The sequence below is a fragment of the Oncorhynchus masou genome, chromosome 6, assembly GCF_036934945.1.
Source record: "Oncorhynchus masou masou isolate Uvic2021 chromosome 6, UVic_Omas_1.1, whole genome shotgun sequence".
Lineage (NCBI taxonomy): Eukaryota > Metazoa > Chordata > Actinopteri > Salmoniformes > Salmonidae > Oncorhynchus > Oncorhynchus masou.
The window spans coordinates 80,759,990-80,775,372 of NC_088217.1; the positions used below are offsets into that span (position 1 = coordinate 80,759,990).

The window sequence follows — 15,383 nt, forward strand, 5'->3', positions numbered from 1 at the left end:
TATTGACATATTGTTGCTGATTTTCGACGTCCCTTTATTCCCCTCAATCTCTCACCTTACCCTTTTCACATTTCTCTCTGTCACTTTATTCCACTCAATCTCTCACATTACCCTTTTCACATTTCTCTCTGTCACTTTATTCCCCTCAATCTCTCACATTACCCTTTTCACATTTCTCTCTGTCACTTTATTCCCCTCAATCTCTCACATTACCCTTTTCATCATTTCTCTCTCTCCCTCACACACATAGAATGATGTTCCTGACCTTTTGTGGAAAAGGTGCTCCATCTCTTTTAACCCTCCATCCCCTTGCCTCTCCAGCCCAGTCCCTGGTGATAGAGACAGAGCTGGAGGATGTGGCTGTGACGGGTCCTGACCAGGCCTGTTTCCAGTGTGAGGTGTCCGTGGCCATCAGCAGGCCCCCAGTCTGGACTCTGAATGGAGAGACCCTCCAGTCCAGCCCTGATGTCCGCTTAGAGAACCACGGAACCGTCCACAAACTGAACCTGAAACAGACCAGACCAGACATGAGCGGGACGGTTACCTTCGCCATGGGAAAGGCCAAGAGTAGTGCCAAACTGAACGTGATGTGGAAGTAGAGGCAAGGGGGAGAGAATGGGAAATGTTGATTCTGTTATGATCAGGAATTGAATGTCTGAGACTGTTTTAGGGTTTGAAGGTACTATATAAGAATGTGGTCTATCTGATCTAGTAAAGCTGCATGTAATGAGCGAGACAGAAAAGTAGAATGTGATGATGAAATGTGGTACTTAAGCCCCAAACAACTGTTTCAGGATCAGTTTTGTTTTATTCAATGGTTGGGGTTATGAGCAAAGCTGATCGTCAGTCAGTTGTAAAGGGCAGAAAGTAACCTTGGAGAGAAATGTTAAGAAGGATGGATTCCAGTCAAGTCAAAAGGTGAAATCGGTATGCAACACTTGTGTGTCTGAAGGTGTTAGAATGGTTTATAATGGTGGGTATGAATGCCTGTGTGTATGGATATAAATCAATTGTACACATGTTACACATTTATTTTGAAAATATATTGATTGGAAATTAATTTTAATTCTATAATTAAGTCAAAAATATTTTTTGCTAAATATGTTATATTTTCCCCAGTCATTAAATACTGACATCCATAGTTTGAATGAAAGTTTTTATCCAATAAATCCGTCAGACAATATCTTAGGATAGAGCTTACAAACATTGTTACTTTTGAATGTGCTTCGATGTCAAATCGTGGCTTTTTGTGTTGCTGAGTATAGACTGCCTGAACACAAAAGCACCTGCACTGGTTTATAATTATGTTGTATTTATGGAAGATATAATCAAACAGTTCAATACAATTGGTATGACAAAAAGACTGTCCACAAACTACGTTACAGCTATTCAATCATAAATCACATGAATAATCCATAATATATTAATTTCATTTTTTGTTTGCTTTATTACAGTGCAAAACAAAATATACATATGTGTATAATATAAGCATATATTATTTAAAGTGTTTGAATACAGGAAGAAGAGGTACAGCAATAGGTCAAGGTCCTCATGGTGATAGAAAGCTCTCTTCCAAAGCACTGTGAATGACTAGGGAACAGCCCTGAAGCAGTTGAAAGGGACTGGATCTACAACAGAAAATATCCCTGCTGAGTTATGACAGGAATCATGCCTTGAGATACTAAAAAAAAACATTTAAAATGTGTTTAAATCATATTTAGATGTCACATTATCTAAATGGCTGTGGGTGGCTTGAATTTCAAACCAGGATTCCCCCAGTTCCTATTAAGTGTGTGAATCCATTAATGCATTGTTAGAGAGCCCACAACATTCTGGATCTGTACTAGTGATTTCTGTGCATCCTTTGGATAATACTAACAAAGGGCCAATCCACTTGCCAAAAGAAAGATGAAAAAAAATGTATTTTGTATCTAACTTGATTGACACAGGCACTTGGTGTTTTAAGTTGGAATGTGAAATTTAGTAAAACATGTTTAAATTTATCTTATTTCTTAATACTGATAGATTTATCATGGGTCTACTGGTTATTTAAACTCTGAATCATCTTATTTCACAAGGTATTTTAGTAGGCCTTTAGTCAACTCCAACACAGATGCTTTTCCCCATGCATTCATAAAACAGTATTAATCGATACGAATCACTCAATCCATTAAACTACTCTTGCTGTTCACTTCCTGATAGACCATCTTAGTTTTTACTTACAAATAACAATTATTTTATTGCTCCAAACCCAGGTAAGTACCAATTAATATAGTCCTACCTTGTGTGTCAGAAGCTTACGTTCAAAAACCAAACTACCCAAATCCTACAATCTGGTCTAAAGAAGCATAGTATTTGCAGTCCTTTAAAAAGAGGTCATGAAAAAGGGAAAATATTCAAGTACTGTTTCCAGTAAAAGGAGGGAGAAGTGTGCTTGTCAAAACCAGATGGCTAACACACAGTCTCAACACCTTTCCTCCATGGTAAGCCTGGGCGTTACAGCCAAAATATATTTTTTGTCTAAATGTGTTTCATGATTAGTGCATAACCTAGAATGGCAACAAATAAATGTGTGATTTTAAATGGGCTTTCTCCATTCTGATGGTTTTATACTCAACCAAACCAGGACAAAACTGACAGTGAATTAGTCCAATTTGTAGAACTTTTCATTTAATTTGGCACTGTATCAAAATTCTGTTATTGTAAAAATATATAGCGGTATGTGGATCCATACCGGTATTCACAATATAGTCGCCCAGCTCTCCTCCATGATTGTAGCGTTGATACTGCAGCAAAGGGACAACCAACAGTTTGCCTGGACAGAATGTAAATATTATTTTCCAACACATATCCAGGTCCTCTTGCAGAATACTAAGGGTTTTCCAGGCCATTGACTGGTACATGGTACTGTGTCCATGTGTCTGAGCTGGAGCATTTAGTCTGTCTGGGTTGAGGTCCATAGTCCACAGACAATGTAATCCAAAAAAAATCCTAAAAGATTATATTGTAATTTAAGGTGCAGTTCAGTCATCTGACTACTGTATTTTATGAAAACATTTAAACAAGGTAATGGACCGGTTATCTGGCACATTATCGCACATATTCCTAAGGTTTTAATAAAAAACTAAATTAAACAAATATGGTTAAGGGACATGGAACGTTTTGATAGCTGCAGTTACTGATAAATGTCATTCTCTATGATTCCGTCCCCCTTAACAAGTACTGATGCTCATTCTGCTAGTCATTATGATACTAGCTGAGCAATGAAAGAAGTAAAACCACTTGACTTACACAAAGCCAATACTTTGCTTGTTAAAAATGTTAAATTGTCTCTTGGGGAATAAGTGACTAAACATGTTTTTTTAAACACTTTAAAGTGTTAAAAGTAGTAAATATCCATTCATACAGCTGTCATTTGCTTTTCCATACAGAGTTCTAGAACTGTTCGGTCTTCCCCGAAACTTATTGACTCCAACCCGGCGTTGGAGAACTGATTCTGATTGGATCCTGGGGGTTCTCTCCCATTACCTTGCTGCTACATGGTTTTTCTTCATTGTGAAGAACGCTGTAGATTCCCTCTACTTGACTGTTCTGTATGCTCCAATGACATTCGATGAAAGGCACTGTATAAAAACCTAACTCATTATAACCCACAACATCCATCTACACAAGCCCATCTGTGGTTGAGGGATGGTAGATCATGTTCTGGAGGATCAAGTCCTCTGTTTCCCCCAATAGAGGGCAGTACTAGCGTGGTTCTGAAGGGTTGAAGAAGAGGGGTGGGCTTGGAGGTGAAAGTTTTGTGGTTGATATGGTGGACGGTAGGCCGAGGGTTGTACGGTTGGTGTGAAGACGCTTTAAGGCTGTGGTTCTCGGTCTGTCATGTAGATGGCGGTAGTAGAGGGGTATGGTGACTGACAGCACTGCTAGCTGGAGTCCCTCTGTTGCCTGAGCACTGTGTAGACATCCTCCACTTTACTGAGCCCTTCGAAGAAGGGGATTAGATCCAGGAGCTCGGTGTCGGCCATGTCATCGAACCACGACGCCACAGGCACCTGCAGCCACACACAGACAGGACAGAGTCAGACATGCATGTAGTTACAATGAGATCATTACAATGACGAGGCACCAGTGTCGGTCATACAGCTCGTCACAACGAAAGCCAGGCTCTGGTTTCAATTAACTAGTGAGCTAGTTAGAATGCAGCTAGAGAGACAGCTGGTGGCACTTTCCTTCAAGTGGTACGACATCCTGCTTCTACATGGTCCTTCAGTCATAGAATGGTATAGTTTATAAATGATTTATAAAGGTTTATAAAGTGTTTATAGGTAACTACAGAGTTAGAAACTATCTATACAATTTTAATTGCAAAACATTTTCACATAACTAAAAGTTTGATAAAGCCAGTCAGTCAGCCAACATCTGCCATCTTTGTTTTTAAAGTAATGGATGCTGAAAAAGAAGGAGGAACAGAAAGAGGAGGGGCCAAGGAGGCTGATGAGAGTGGTTCTTACAGCGTTGTCTGGGTGGAAGACGTAGGAGGCTGGGGAGTTGTCTATGATGATGACCTTGTTCAGGTCCCTGCCCAGACGACTCAGGTCCTTTACATAGTTCCCCCGGTGGAACACACACGACTCACGGAACAGACGGCCGCGGAACGCACCCCACTTATCCAGCAGGTCTGACACTGGGTCAGCATACTGGAGAAACACACATAGGGGTCTCCGTATCAGGTGAGGAAAACAAGTGATTTCCTGTCTCTTGCAGCTTTCGACCAGCCTTAAAAAGGTCCAATGTAGCTGGTTCTCTCCACATCAAATCATTTATGGGAAACAATTAGAGTACCTTACTGTCATTGTTTTCAATTAAAACGGTCAAAAAGAAACAAATAGCTTCTTAGAAAAAAGCAATTTCTCTAGCAAGAATTTTGCTAGGAATGTTTGGGAGTGGTCTGAGTGGGGAGGGGAAACTGAAAGCTCACTGTTATTGGCAGTGAAGTTTTGAACTCTTTCTTATTGGTCTATTAACTAATTTGATGTCACCAGGCAGGCCAAAACTCCATCCCACCAAAACAGGCTGAAATTTAAGGCAGTCTTTTCAAAACAGCTCTTACACTAAAAGGGCATTATCATTTTCACACCACTATTCCAACCACAGAGTGAAAAATTAAACATCACGTTTTTGACAGCAATGCGCCTTTTTAAACAAACTTGTTTTGATTGCATTGAGTCATTTGCTGGTTTAACATGGTGTTGTCCTCACCTTAGCCAGGCTAGCTGTGAACAGAATACATTCAAACAGCTCTCCCATCCTCTTAAGGAACTCATCCACGTGAGGTCGCTTCAACACATATACCTGGATGGACACATTGTAAGTTAAGTTTAAGGTTTAAACCAATAATCAAATACATTATCTTTCCACCTCTCGTCTTAAACAAAATGAAAAACATCCCCCCACTCAGATGCATTGAGCCGTCTTTCACTTCTTCTTTCTGTAGTGGTCTGCTGCCGAGGGTCATAGTCCTGAACCAAGTCATGCAGAATAGGCTTTACCTTTCTGAACAAACCTATCCTGGATTACTTGAATCAGGCCCAGGCCCAAGATACACTGTTGGCTCCAACTTCAGAACCATGTAGGAGGTGACAGTCTCCCAGCGTGACTCCAATGTTCCTTTTGTGGTAGAAAACCCAAGGCCTCAGATGCCATTCTAACCCAGCTCAGAACCAAACTGAGCAGTTGGTAACATACCGATGTACAGTATTGTAGGGAGCCATAATATACCTTAATAATACTAAAGGATTTAACATGGAAAGGTAGAGGCCGATGGCATTGGTCGGTGACAGTTGGGCTCGTCACCATGCATAGTGATAGGCTCACCTGATGAACAGTTCCATCGATTTCTACGGGAATGATAAAATCAGCATTGTTCACCGGCTGTGGGAACAATAAAGATACATTATTTTGAACAAAACCACTTGAAAGACATCCTAAACACCAGAAACGCAGTATACATGAGAGAAACCATGTGTATTTAGAATTTAAAAATCAGCTAGTCTGGATGTGTGAAAGTGGCAACAATGACAGAGATGTCATTGTGACTGCCAACAATAATACTGTGGAGAAACCAATCTCTTTCCTCGCTCTCAGAGTGTTTCTCATTACTATTGGACATTACTGCCTGGTGATGTCATGCTTTCACAAGAGGGGAAAAATCTCTCTCCATAAAAAGAAAACAGGAGATGCAAAAAGGCACACGAAAACATTTGTGTCCATAGCATTTGCGAGGATAGTACATTTTTTAAAGAAAAGCTAAACCCCAAATTAAATGGTACAGCAATTGCATCAAAGTTCACCAATAGCTTTAGAGCTAATGGAGGTGACTATATAATATTGTGACTCTGTGACTATATAATATTACTAGTGTAAATAGTGAAGCAGTATGTTCCTGGTCTTACCTTGAATGAGCTGTGGACCAGAGTTTCATCCAGGTCTATGACAACACAGATCTTCCCTGCGTCTTTTGACTTGGCCTGAGGAAGCAGCGGTCTGACTTGGACCTGAACCACACACCCAGTTAACGTACACAAACCACAAACTAACATTTGTCACGATACATGTAAAATACAAACTACACTGTGACATAGACCTAAAAAACCACCATCAAGTCACGTCCTAGTTTGTAACATTTACTATGACATCATAAACACACAAACAGTATTTACCTGGACCTACGTAAACAAGGCATTTATACACTTGACCACAGCATTTACATGGACTGACACAAACACTGCATATACAAAATAGACCAGAGCGTTTACCTGGACCTAAAACTTCCCTGAACCATTAAAGAGAGCAGTGGTACATACCTTGGAGACAGTCCCGTTCTCCTCCACCAGTAGCGGGGCGTTGTTGTTGACCGGCGGGGGCTCAGCCTGGTCATGACATAGGCAGCAGAAGAGGCTGTGGAACAGACCTCGACTCCTGGGCTTCTTAGACGACGAGGGTGGGGGACCTGGAAGAAAATAATGAGTCCATCCGTCAGTCACACAGTCTTCATGTATCTATTTACTCTCACTGCTCCCTGATGTGGTTTATTCACCGACTCTTAACTTGAGAAGTGGACATGTTGTAGTTTGAACTCTTGCGTAACTTGTGGGGGGGATGTCGATTGAACGTATGTGTGGAAATTCCTGTAGCCCGAGTTGGGATTTGTCCCGATGCGAACAACATATTTCTGCAGATGTACTGTATGCTCAAAGGATAAACATGTGATGTAATGGTTGTTTTTCAAGTTCATTCCAGCAGAATTTATGTAATGTATAGCATCTTTAGTCTTTGACCTCATTGCGGCCATTTCGCTTCAACCTGATGCCCTTTTCCCAATGGTTCCAATGAAAAACAATTAACAGATAAAACACTTCACTTGGTTATTAGTCATAAGAGGAATGTCCTTGAGGCGAGAGACATGATTGTGCAGCTTTAATATTTCCATGAGGAATATGTAAACTTAGCTAAGAAAGTCATGAGGGGCATGTCACTTCAAATCAGTGAGTTTGAGTAGCCACTTAAATCATTACATCCAACTCAATTTATTATAATGTCGAATCTCTATTTCTAAACGTTGACTGACAGTCTTGGAATAAAACATTTTCTTAAGACTAAACTGACTTCACTTTTATGTAGAGTTTTTGTTTACTATAATAAAGCTCTAGAGTTCCACTACTCGCTCTCTGCAAACTTCTGCCCAATCAGAAAAGGGACAAATGCTTTCCTTAAACTCTCGTCCCATTCATTCTCTTTATTCCCTGTCTTTCTCTCACTCGCAACGTGACCGTGTTACAAACTCTTTCACTGTCCCCCAATTCTTTCTCTCCCTCTCTGGCCCGTTCCAGACCTGTGGCCCCCTTTCTCTCCCTCTCTGGCCCGTTCCAGACCTGTGGCCCCCTTTCTCTCCCTCTCTGGCCCGTTTCAGACCTGTGGCCCCCTTTCTCTCCCTCTCTGGCCCGTTCCAGACCTGTGGCCCCCTTTCTCTCCCTCTCTGGCCCGTTCCAGACCTGTGGCCCCCTTTCTCTCCCTCTCTGGCCCGTTCCAGACCTGTGGCCCCCTTTCTCTCCCTCTCTGGCCCGTTCCAGACCTGTGGCCCCCTTTCTCTCCCTCTCTGGCCCGTTCCAGACCTGTGGCCCCCTTTCTCTCCCTCTCTGGCCCGTTCCAGACCTGTGGCCCCCTTTCTCTCCCTCTCTGGCCCGTTCCAGACCTGTGGCCCCCTTTCTCTCCCTCTCTGGCCCGTTTCAGACCTGTGGCCCCCTTTCTCTCCCTCTCTGGCCCGTTTCAGACCTGTGGCCCCCTTTCTCTCCCTCTCTGGCCCGTTCCAGACCTGTGGCCCCCTTTCTCTCCCTCTCTGGCCCGTTCCAGACCTGTGGCCCCCTTTCTCTCCCTCTCTGGCCCGTTTCAGACCTGTGACCCCCTTTCTCTCCCTCTCTGGCCCGTTCCAGACCTGTGGCCCCCTTTCTCTCCCTCTCTGGCCCGTTTCAGACCTGTGGCCCCCTTTCTCTCCCTCTCTGGCCCGTTCCAGACCTGTGGCCCCCTTTCTCTCCCTCTCTGGCCCGTTTCAGACCTGTGACCCCCTTTCTCTCCCTCTCTGGCCCGTTTCAGACCTGTGACCCTCCTCTGCCCACTGCCATGTCCAGGCCAAACCAAAACAGGAAGGGGAAATGCAGGGGCAGATCAGAGGGGGAAACAGATTGTGTCAGCCCACCACCACTGACGCAGCAGGATCAGATGTCACACAACAAGGCAGGTTACAGAGAGCAGACAGCGACCTGGGAACAGGGCCTCAGCAGGGATACGTCTAATCCATTACCTCTCCTTTAAAGCTACAATATCTAACTTTTTGGGCGACCTGAACAAATTCATGTGTGTTATAAATCTGTCATTCTCATTGAAAGCTGGTTGAAGAAGCAGTAGATCTGTTCTATGTAAACTATTTCTATGCTTCCCATTCTCAAGTTTCGTTTTTACTAATGGTTTTGTACACCAGCTTCAAACAGCGGAAAATACAATGTTTTTGGTCATGGAGAAATATATTTCACAGCGGTTTAGATGGTACAATGATTCACTACACTATACATGCTTGTTTTGTCACAAACTGAAATTAGACAAACTATTAGAATTATGGCAACCAGGAAATAGTTGAGCGATTTCTGCAGTGTATCTTTAAGAGAGGGGCCCAATTCCAAACCAGGCCCCCCCCTAGATCCTGGTTGAGTCTCCTGCCTAACAGATATGAAAGGATTGAAAGATCAACCAGAGGGCTTTCAGGAGCTCTTATTGTATCACAGATACTGTAGATACTGCCTATCTATCAAATCCTTTCACATCTGATAAACAAGAGGAGTCTCTGGGTTGGTTAGTGACCAGTAACGCAGGTTGCCCATTGGCCCAGGTCAGCTAGAGACAGGAAGTTACAGCGTTAAACGGGAAGTCCATCAAAGTCATGGGCTCTCACTCCATTTGTCTCTCCTGGGCATGGCTTTCACACAGTGCTTCCCTTAGGATTTATTTCAGCCATGGTGGCAAGGTATGTGGTACATTGCTACTGGCGTTAGTGCAATGACATGCTAGCTGTTCCCATAGACTTCCAGTCATTGAGCCAACGACTATCGATTTTAAAAAAAGTGTCTATGAATATAGGGAAACACTGCAGCATAAATCCCTCTGAGAATAACTGTATAGTAATGTGTTATCAAAACAAATAGAGCTACTCATACCAGGAAGTAAAACTACAGTCTACCTGGTACGATTACATCACACACACTAAATACAATCCCTACTTGGTGCCACCTCACACCTTGCTTGACACATTATCTCCAAACTTCTCTGAGGTCGATCACTGTGACACAGCTACCACTCCGACAACGTTGTGACCAAGTTGTGGACAACAAACCAAAATGGCATTTCTCATATAGCCTTTGGCAGTAGTTTAACTGTGCCATCCATCGAGTTTTATGTTGCTAATGGGAAAGTACAAGGTGCGTGGGCAGGCCTTAATCTCTGTTTTGAATGGGTCATTATAATGTAGATACTAGGGCTGGCTATTGAAGCTGTACAGTCTTCTTGTGGTAACTGCTGATTGCATAACAGCGGGAAACGCTTTTCAAGAACGCACCACCTATAAAACACGTGAACCAGTCTTCTAGAAAAAGTGTTGACGTAAAGAAGTCACACGTTTATAAATGCATCCGTCTGTAGCCTAGTACACAGCTGCTTTTTAAAATGATCAAACTCTCAACAAGTTATTTCAGAAGTGTTCGCTTTTTTAGGTCTATGACAGACAGCAACTGCAACCTCGTCAATTAATTGTAGCTAGATTACGCGATTTGATTGAGTGGGCTCGTCCGTCCTCACTGCAGTGACCTTGCCTGTCAAAAAGTTGCGTCGCGTATCACAACAATGTTGCCATTTGAAGCTTAGTTGTTGCCATTCATTGTGGTCACAATGTAGACGATTGCAGATTTGATAGTTTCGTTTCGTAAACACTGTCCTAGTCTTTGAAAACACCCAATGGACGACGAACTAGGCTAGCTAACTGAAAAGTTTTGAGTGTGGTACAAAACAACTGACGTGCATATTGAGAACTTTCTCCAAAACTTACCCTTCTCTCTATTCGCCTCTTCATCTCGATTAATTTGCGTGATTATTGAGGACTGGTGGTCCATTGCACCAGACTTTATCCACAATTGAAGCTAAAAACTTTGTTCCGTTTTAGATTGTTCGCTGACTAGGAACATTAAATTATAAATGTGCACAAAGTTACATAACCGCAAACAGTATTTAAATACATTACGCATCCAAACGATTACATTTCTCGGCTATTCAATGACGTACCAGAGCGGTATAAATCTACAAATAAAAGTTATATACATTTAAAAGGGAGTTGGTAACTTTGTTTCAACATGGAGTTCAACTCCGCTCTCAATTTGAAGATACAAACATGGAACTCGGCGGTTTCAAGGCTTCCCATTCCTTTTAAAGTGGCACACAAATGTATGATTGTGCACCGAGAGTGGCAGTCCACTTTTGCAAGAATACTCGACAGACTACGACGGTCCCTTGAACCATAACGTATAGGCCTATTGTGTTTCTGCGTTCATAACATCTTGTAATTTCGTAAATATCAGGATATTACTGGGAAAAATCTAATTGAACGCACCTCCCACTGGTATTACTAGTGGGAAACTCGTCTATCACCCCTATGCTCTGAGTTTCCCACTGACCTAGTTTGTCAACAAAAAAAGACAGCAAGCATGGCGGCAGCTTCAGTAATTGTTATTTATGGTAAGAACAAAATACAAATTGTTAATACAAAATTGATTCTGTTCATCTACTATAGTATAAAAAGTGAATGCAGCTCTGGCATACCTTTATGCCATACAAGTATTTACGACTTCGCAAATGGTAATTACCACCTTCCCACTTGCATATGAACGCATCATAAGTAACAAGGAAACAAAGATACATTTTCAAAATGGAACTTGAAACCTTTTAACGACAGAGAAGAAGCATTCTACTTCTACCTCGACAACAATCCTCTTCGCTGATTTGGGGACTTTTATTTTCGTCATAGCCTTCACTTTTAATTACCTTTGTAGCTTGATTGACAGAAAGTATTTAATATTTCATGCAAATAAATGTAATATTATATTCTCCTCTCTCGATCACTTGAAATTATATTCGCCCTGCGAATGTTTACAATTTACAGTAGTAGAGTACATCAGTTGCTTTGCGTAGCCTACTGTATGTACTCTAGAACTTTTTTATATTCTCAAAGGAACGCCCAGTTAGGGAACCCTTGAAACTGACGACGAGGGGGAAAAGGATAGGGAGTGTCGTTCAAGTGCAAGCGCTGTCGGAACAACCGCTTTATTTCAATAGGAGACCAGTTTAAAGGGAAGAATAATGAGAATACGTATTTTGCAATTGTATCAATAGTTTATTACAGACTACTTCATAAAAACATTTTAAACCATTTCCACATTATAAACACTGCAAATTAAAACATTTACAAATATTCAACCATCCAAATGCATACAAAAAGAAATACTGTATGTATGATGAAAAGTAATACATAAGAGTCTCTGTATACCAAAAAGGACTTTCTGTATATTTTTTCTTCATGGCACCTATGTCCATTTTGTACAGTAGGCCTAATGGTTGACAAAAGTACCCCAAAATTGTATGATATGAATAGTTCAATAGATTAACAGAACACATATTGCGCGTCATCTGTAAGTAAGCCATTTACATGGACAACACATTTACATGAGAAAGTTTGTAAATTGACCCATTTTAGGCAAAATTGACTCACTAACTGACTGCTGGTCAAGCTAAGAGCAACCTGTCCAATCAACAGAACATACTGTAGAATTCTAGTCCAGCCATTGGCGCAGTGATGACGTTGATGAGGTGTGACAAATTCAATAGAAGACTACAGAATCTACATAATCAAAGTCTGACCGTTTTCATCAATGAAGTTGCACTATTGTTCAACTTGAGCATCAACCACAGGACATCTGGTTGCTCCACTAAGATACTCTACTATATTCACAGGTTTGTTATCTGTGTCTATGAACAATATAATCACAATGGTGAGTAATATTTTTGCACTGTTTTCATTGTATTTCGAAAATCACCCAAAAAAGAAAAAAAAGCACACATGCAAATAAATTAGCATGAAAAAGGTAAACAGGTCACATACAATTTCATGAACAAAAACGTTTTTATTTTTGGTTTTGCGTTTTTGAAATGTGTAAATAAATGCAACATAAATTAGCAGCATAAATGATGGTACATTCACATAATCACCACCAAATGTCAGGATGCAGAAATAAGGCTGTGCTCTAAAATCAAACTGACAAATATGTGTGTTCCAGGTTAATTGTATTGAATTCATTTTCCAAACCAAATGTCCTGTTTTATATATTTAAAAGTTCTACACACATTGCGATAGCAAGCTCGGAGTAGTACTAGCAGACAGTAGACCTGAAACAGAAACAAATTGTGCCAGGTCCAAAAACTAACGATAACTCAATATTTTGAAACCGTGGTATCCAACAACCCAACAACTGGATTCAAATCTCAGTTGATGAACTGTCCAAGATTCATTCTGTTAGGTCTCAGTAGAATGAGACTCCATGCAGTCTGTGGGTTGGTGCAATGCTTATGACTCTAATCTCCACTCCCATAACTTACTCAAGCACGGCCTCACTCAGTGGAGGATGAGGACTTAGAGTCCTCCCTCTATCATGGAGCCCACTGTTGTGCACCACACATCCCCCATACCTCCATCCTCTGGTGGCTAGTTAACACTGACATAAGTCATATGCCTTCACTTAGGTAGGTTTGGTGCGGTCGATGTGGTTGAAGAAGCTGAGCTGGAGTAGGAGCGTAGGAGGACCCTATGTTTGGTGGCAACCTCGGTGCGACGTCGATGGTGCTCCCCCAGGAACTCTTTCAGCTTGGTGGTGGTGAAGGTGAGCGTCTGTCTCCTCAGCTTCATCAGGTACGAGTCCTGCAGCCATGCATGGGTGAAACAGTCCTTGGTGCTCGGACGGGCCCTGCGTTGCAATAAAACACATTGTCCAATCAGGGATCAGAACACAGGAGTCCTGTACTGATCTAGGATCATGACCCCACTTTCTTTGTACTTCTTTTTTTTGTACCCCTCTTTCGTGGTTTCCAATTGGTCGTTAGTCTTGTCTCATCGCTTCAACTCCCGTACGGACTCGGGAGAGGCAAAGGTCGAGAACCATGTGTCCTCTGAAACACAACCCAGCCAAGCCGTACGGCTTCTTGACACAATGCCCGCTTAATCCGGAAGCCAGCCGCACCAATGTGTCGGAGGAAACACCGTACACCTGGCAACCGTGTCAGCATGCATTGCCTGCCCCTCCACAGGAGACACTAGAGCGTGATGGGACAAGAACATCCCTACCGGCCAAACTCTCCCCTAACCCAGGCGACACTGGGCGAATTGTACGCCACCCCATGGATCTCCGGGTTGCGGCCGGCTGCAACAGATCCTGGACTCGAACCAGGATATCTAGTGGAAGTGGCCTTAGACCACTGCGCCACTCGGGAGGCTATGACCCCACTTTCCATGTAATCTTATTCATTATGATCGAAAAGGCAAAAATGACCCTGGATCATCATTCCACTCCTGGTTTGTTAAATAAGATAATGATGTAGCTACTCTTTGAAGCACTCACCAGGCATAGCTACTCAGCATCTTCTTGAGGAACATCGAGGCACTTTGGGACACGTTGGGGTAGAGCTTGGTCGGGTCAAACTTGGCAATCTGGATTTTGGTCTCAGTCTGCTGTGGGTCTTTGTCCTGAAAGGGCAGCCTACCACTAAGCCTGAGCAAAAGTGTCATAGACAATGAGAGTTCTGAGAGTAAAAAATTAATCGCACAACTTCACAGACTTATGACAATAGTGACTATGAAATGAGTAAGTTGTATATTTACATGACGTAGGTTAGAACCCCCAGGCTCCAGATGTCAGCTGGAGGGCCGACCACATCACCTTTCACCATCTCCGGAGCTTTTCATGCCAGCATAGAAGGAGCAGAGAGAGAGTTCAGAGGAAAGTAGTGATCAAGGTGATGATAACAGCTTATTACCCAAGAAGTACCTGGCGTGTACCAGTTCCAGATACCAGTGGGAAAGTCAATAGTGTTACCAACTCACACATATACTCCAGTGTGCCCAGGCCGCTGTTGTATTGTTTGAGGGAGAGAGGGTTGAAGTTCTGCGCGCTGCCAAAGTCTACGATCTTGATGACATTGAGGTTGGTGACCATGACGTTGTCAGGCTTGATGTCTAGATGGAGGATGCGTCTGTTGTGGAGGTACTCCAAACCCTGAAGGAGCTGAACCAGGTAACACACCACGTCATCCTCCGAGTAACGGAACCTTAGCAGGAAAATAGATTTATTCCACGGATATGTTGTAGAGCACAGCTGAGAGCAGTGTGCAAGTCTGTGTATGTGTGTGTACGTGTGTGAGTGTGAGCATCATGCTCCACACACCTGTCTATAAGGCTGTGGAGCAGCTCCTTGCCAATGCAGTGCTCAGCCACCAGTACCAGGTAACGTGGGGTGACGTAGGCCTCGTGGAGGGTCATGACCTTGTCGTTGTGGAGAGACTTGAGGATCTCATACTCCTGCAGGATGGACTTCTTAGTCTCCTGGTCGTACGGAATGATCTTAGCCATGAAGACGTGTCCTGTGGCGTTCTCTCGACACTCCCGGACCACACCGAACCGCCCTCTGGCCAGACAGAGACAATGTGTCAGTTTAGTCACTCAATAATGTGTGGTTAAACAT

General features: G+C 42.6%; 3 protein-coding genes and 1 long non-coding RNA gene across 5 annotated transcripts in view; 2 read left to right on the forward strand and 2 right to left on the reverse strand.

The window, feature by feature from the left end:
- Nucleotides 1–2,295, forward strand: part of LOC135542776 (obscurin-like protein 1) — a 19,494-nt gene extending 17,199 nt beyond the window's left edge. The window contains exon 22 of the mRNA XM_064969965.1: nucleotides 322–2,295. Within this exon, the coding sequence (XP_064826037.1) occupies nucleotides 322–599 (278 nt within the window). The 3' untranslated portion in view covers nucleotides 600–2,295. The remainder of the gene's footprint in view (nucleotides 1–321) is intronic.
- On the reverse strand, nucleotides 1,296–11,000 carry LOC135542773 (carboxy-terminal domain RNA polymerase II polypeptide A small phosphatase 1-like). The gene is made up of 7 exons (XM_064969963.1): nucleotides 10,652–11,000; nucleotides 6,867–7,012; nucleotides 6,456–6,557; nucleotides 5,878–5,934; nucleotides 5,263–5,355; nucleotides 4,515–4,700; nucleotides 1,296–4,055 (listed from the first exon to the last, which is right to left on the reverse strand). The coding sequence occupies exons 1-7, from the start codon at nucleotides 10,713–10,715 to the stop codon at nucleotides 3,927–3,929; spliced, it is 777 nt and encodes a 258-aa protein (XP_064826035.1). The 5' UTR covers nucleotides 10,716–11,000; the 3' UTR covers nucleotides 1,296–3,926.
- LOC135542777 (uncharacterized) overlaps nucleotides 4,650–15,383 on the forward strand; it is a 24,646-nt gene continuing 13,912 nt past the window's right edge. Inside the window, exons 1-2 of one of the 2 annotated variants that reach the window (XR_010456132.1) lie at nucleotides 4,650–4,733; nucleotides 13,393–13,529. This is a non-coding gene — a long non-coding RNA (uncharacterized LOC135542777). Of the gene's footprint in view, nucleotides 4,734–11,104; nucleotides 11,335–13,392; nucleotides 13,530–15,383 lie in introns of those variants that run through there. The other variant, XR_010456131.1, reaches the window with a different exon arrangement.
- Nucleotides 11,969–15,383, reverse strand: part of LOC135542774 (striated muscle preferentially expressed protein kinase-like) — a 67,154-nt gene continuing 63,739 nt past the window's right edge. Inside the window, exons 40-44 of the mRNA XM_064969964.1 lie at nucleotides 15,087–15,326; nucleotides 14,747–14,970; nucleotides 14,525–14,600; nucleotides 14,265–14,414; nucleotides 11,969–13,613 (exon numbers count right to left, since the gene is read on the reverse strand). Coding sequence (XP_064826036.1) covers nucleotides 13,385–13,613; nucleotides 14,265–14,414; nucleotides 14,525–14,600; nucleotides 14,747–14,970; nucleotides 15,087–15,326 — 919 coding nt within the window. The 3' untranslated portion in view covers nucleotides 11,969–13,384. The remainder of the gene's footprint in view (nucleotides 13,614–14,264; nucleotides 14,415–14,524; nucleotides 14,601–14,746; nucleotides 14,971–15,086; nucleotides 15,327–15,383) is intronic.

Excerpts from the sequence above, each read along its gene's own strand:
- LOC135542773 (XM_064969963.1), bottom strand. The coding sequence starts at position 10,715 with ATGGACCACCAGTCCTCAATAATCACGCAAATTAATCGAGATGAAGAG. Across the intron at positions 5,935-6,455 it reads TGGTCCACAGCTCATTCAAG|CCGGTGAACAATGCTGATTT; the intron begins GTAAGACCAGGA and ends TTGTTCCCACAG. Across the intron at positions 5,356-5,877 it reads TCGATGGAACTGTTCATCAG|GTATATGTGTTGAAGCGACC; the intron begins GTGAGCCTATCA and ends GTGTCCATCCAG.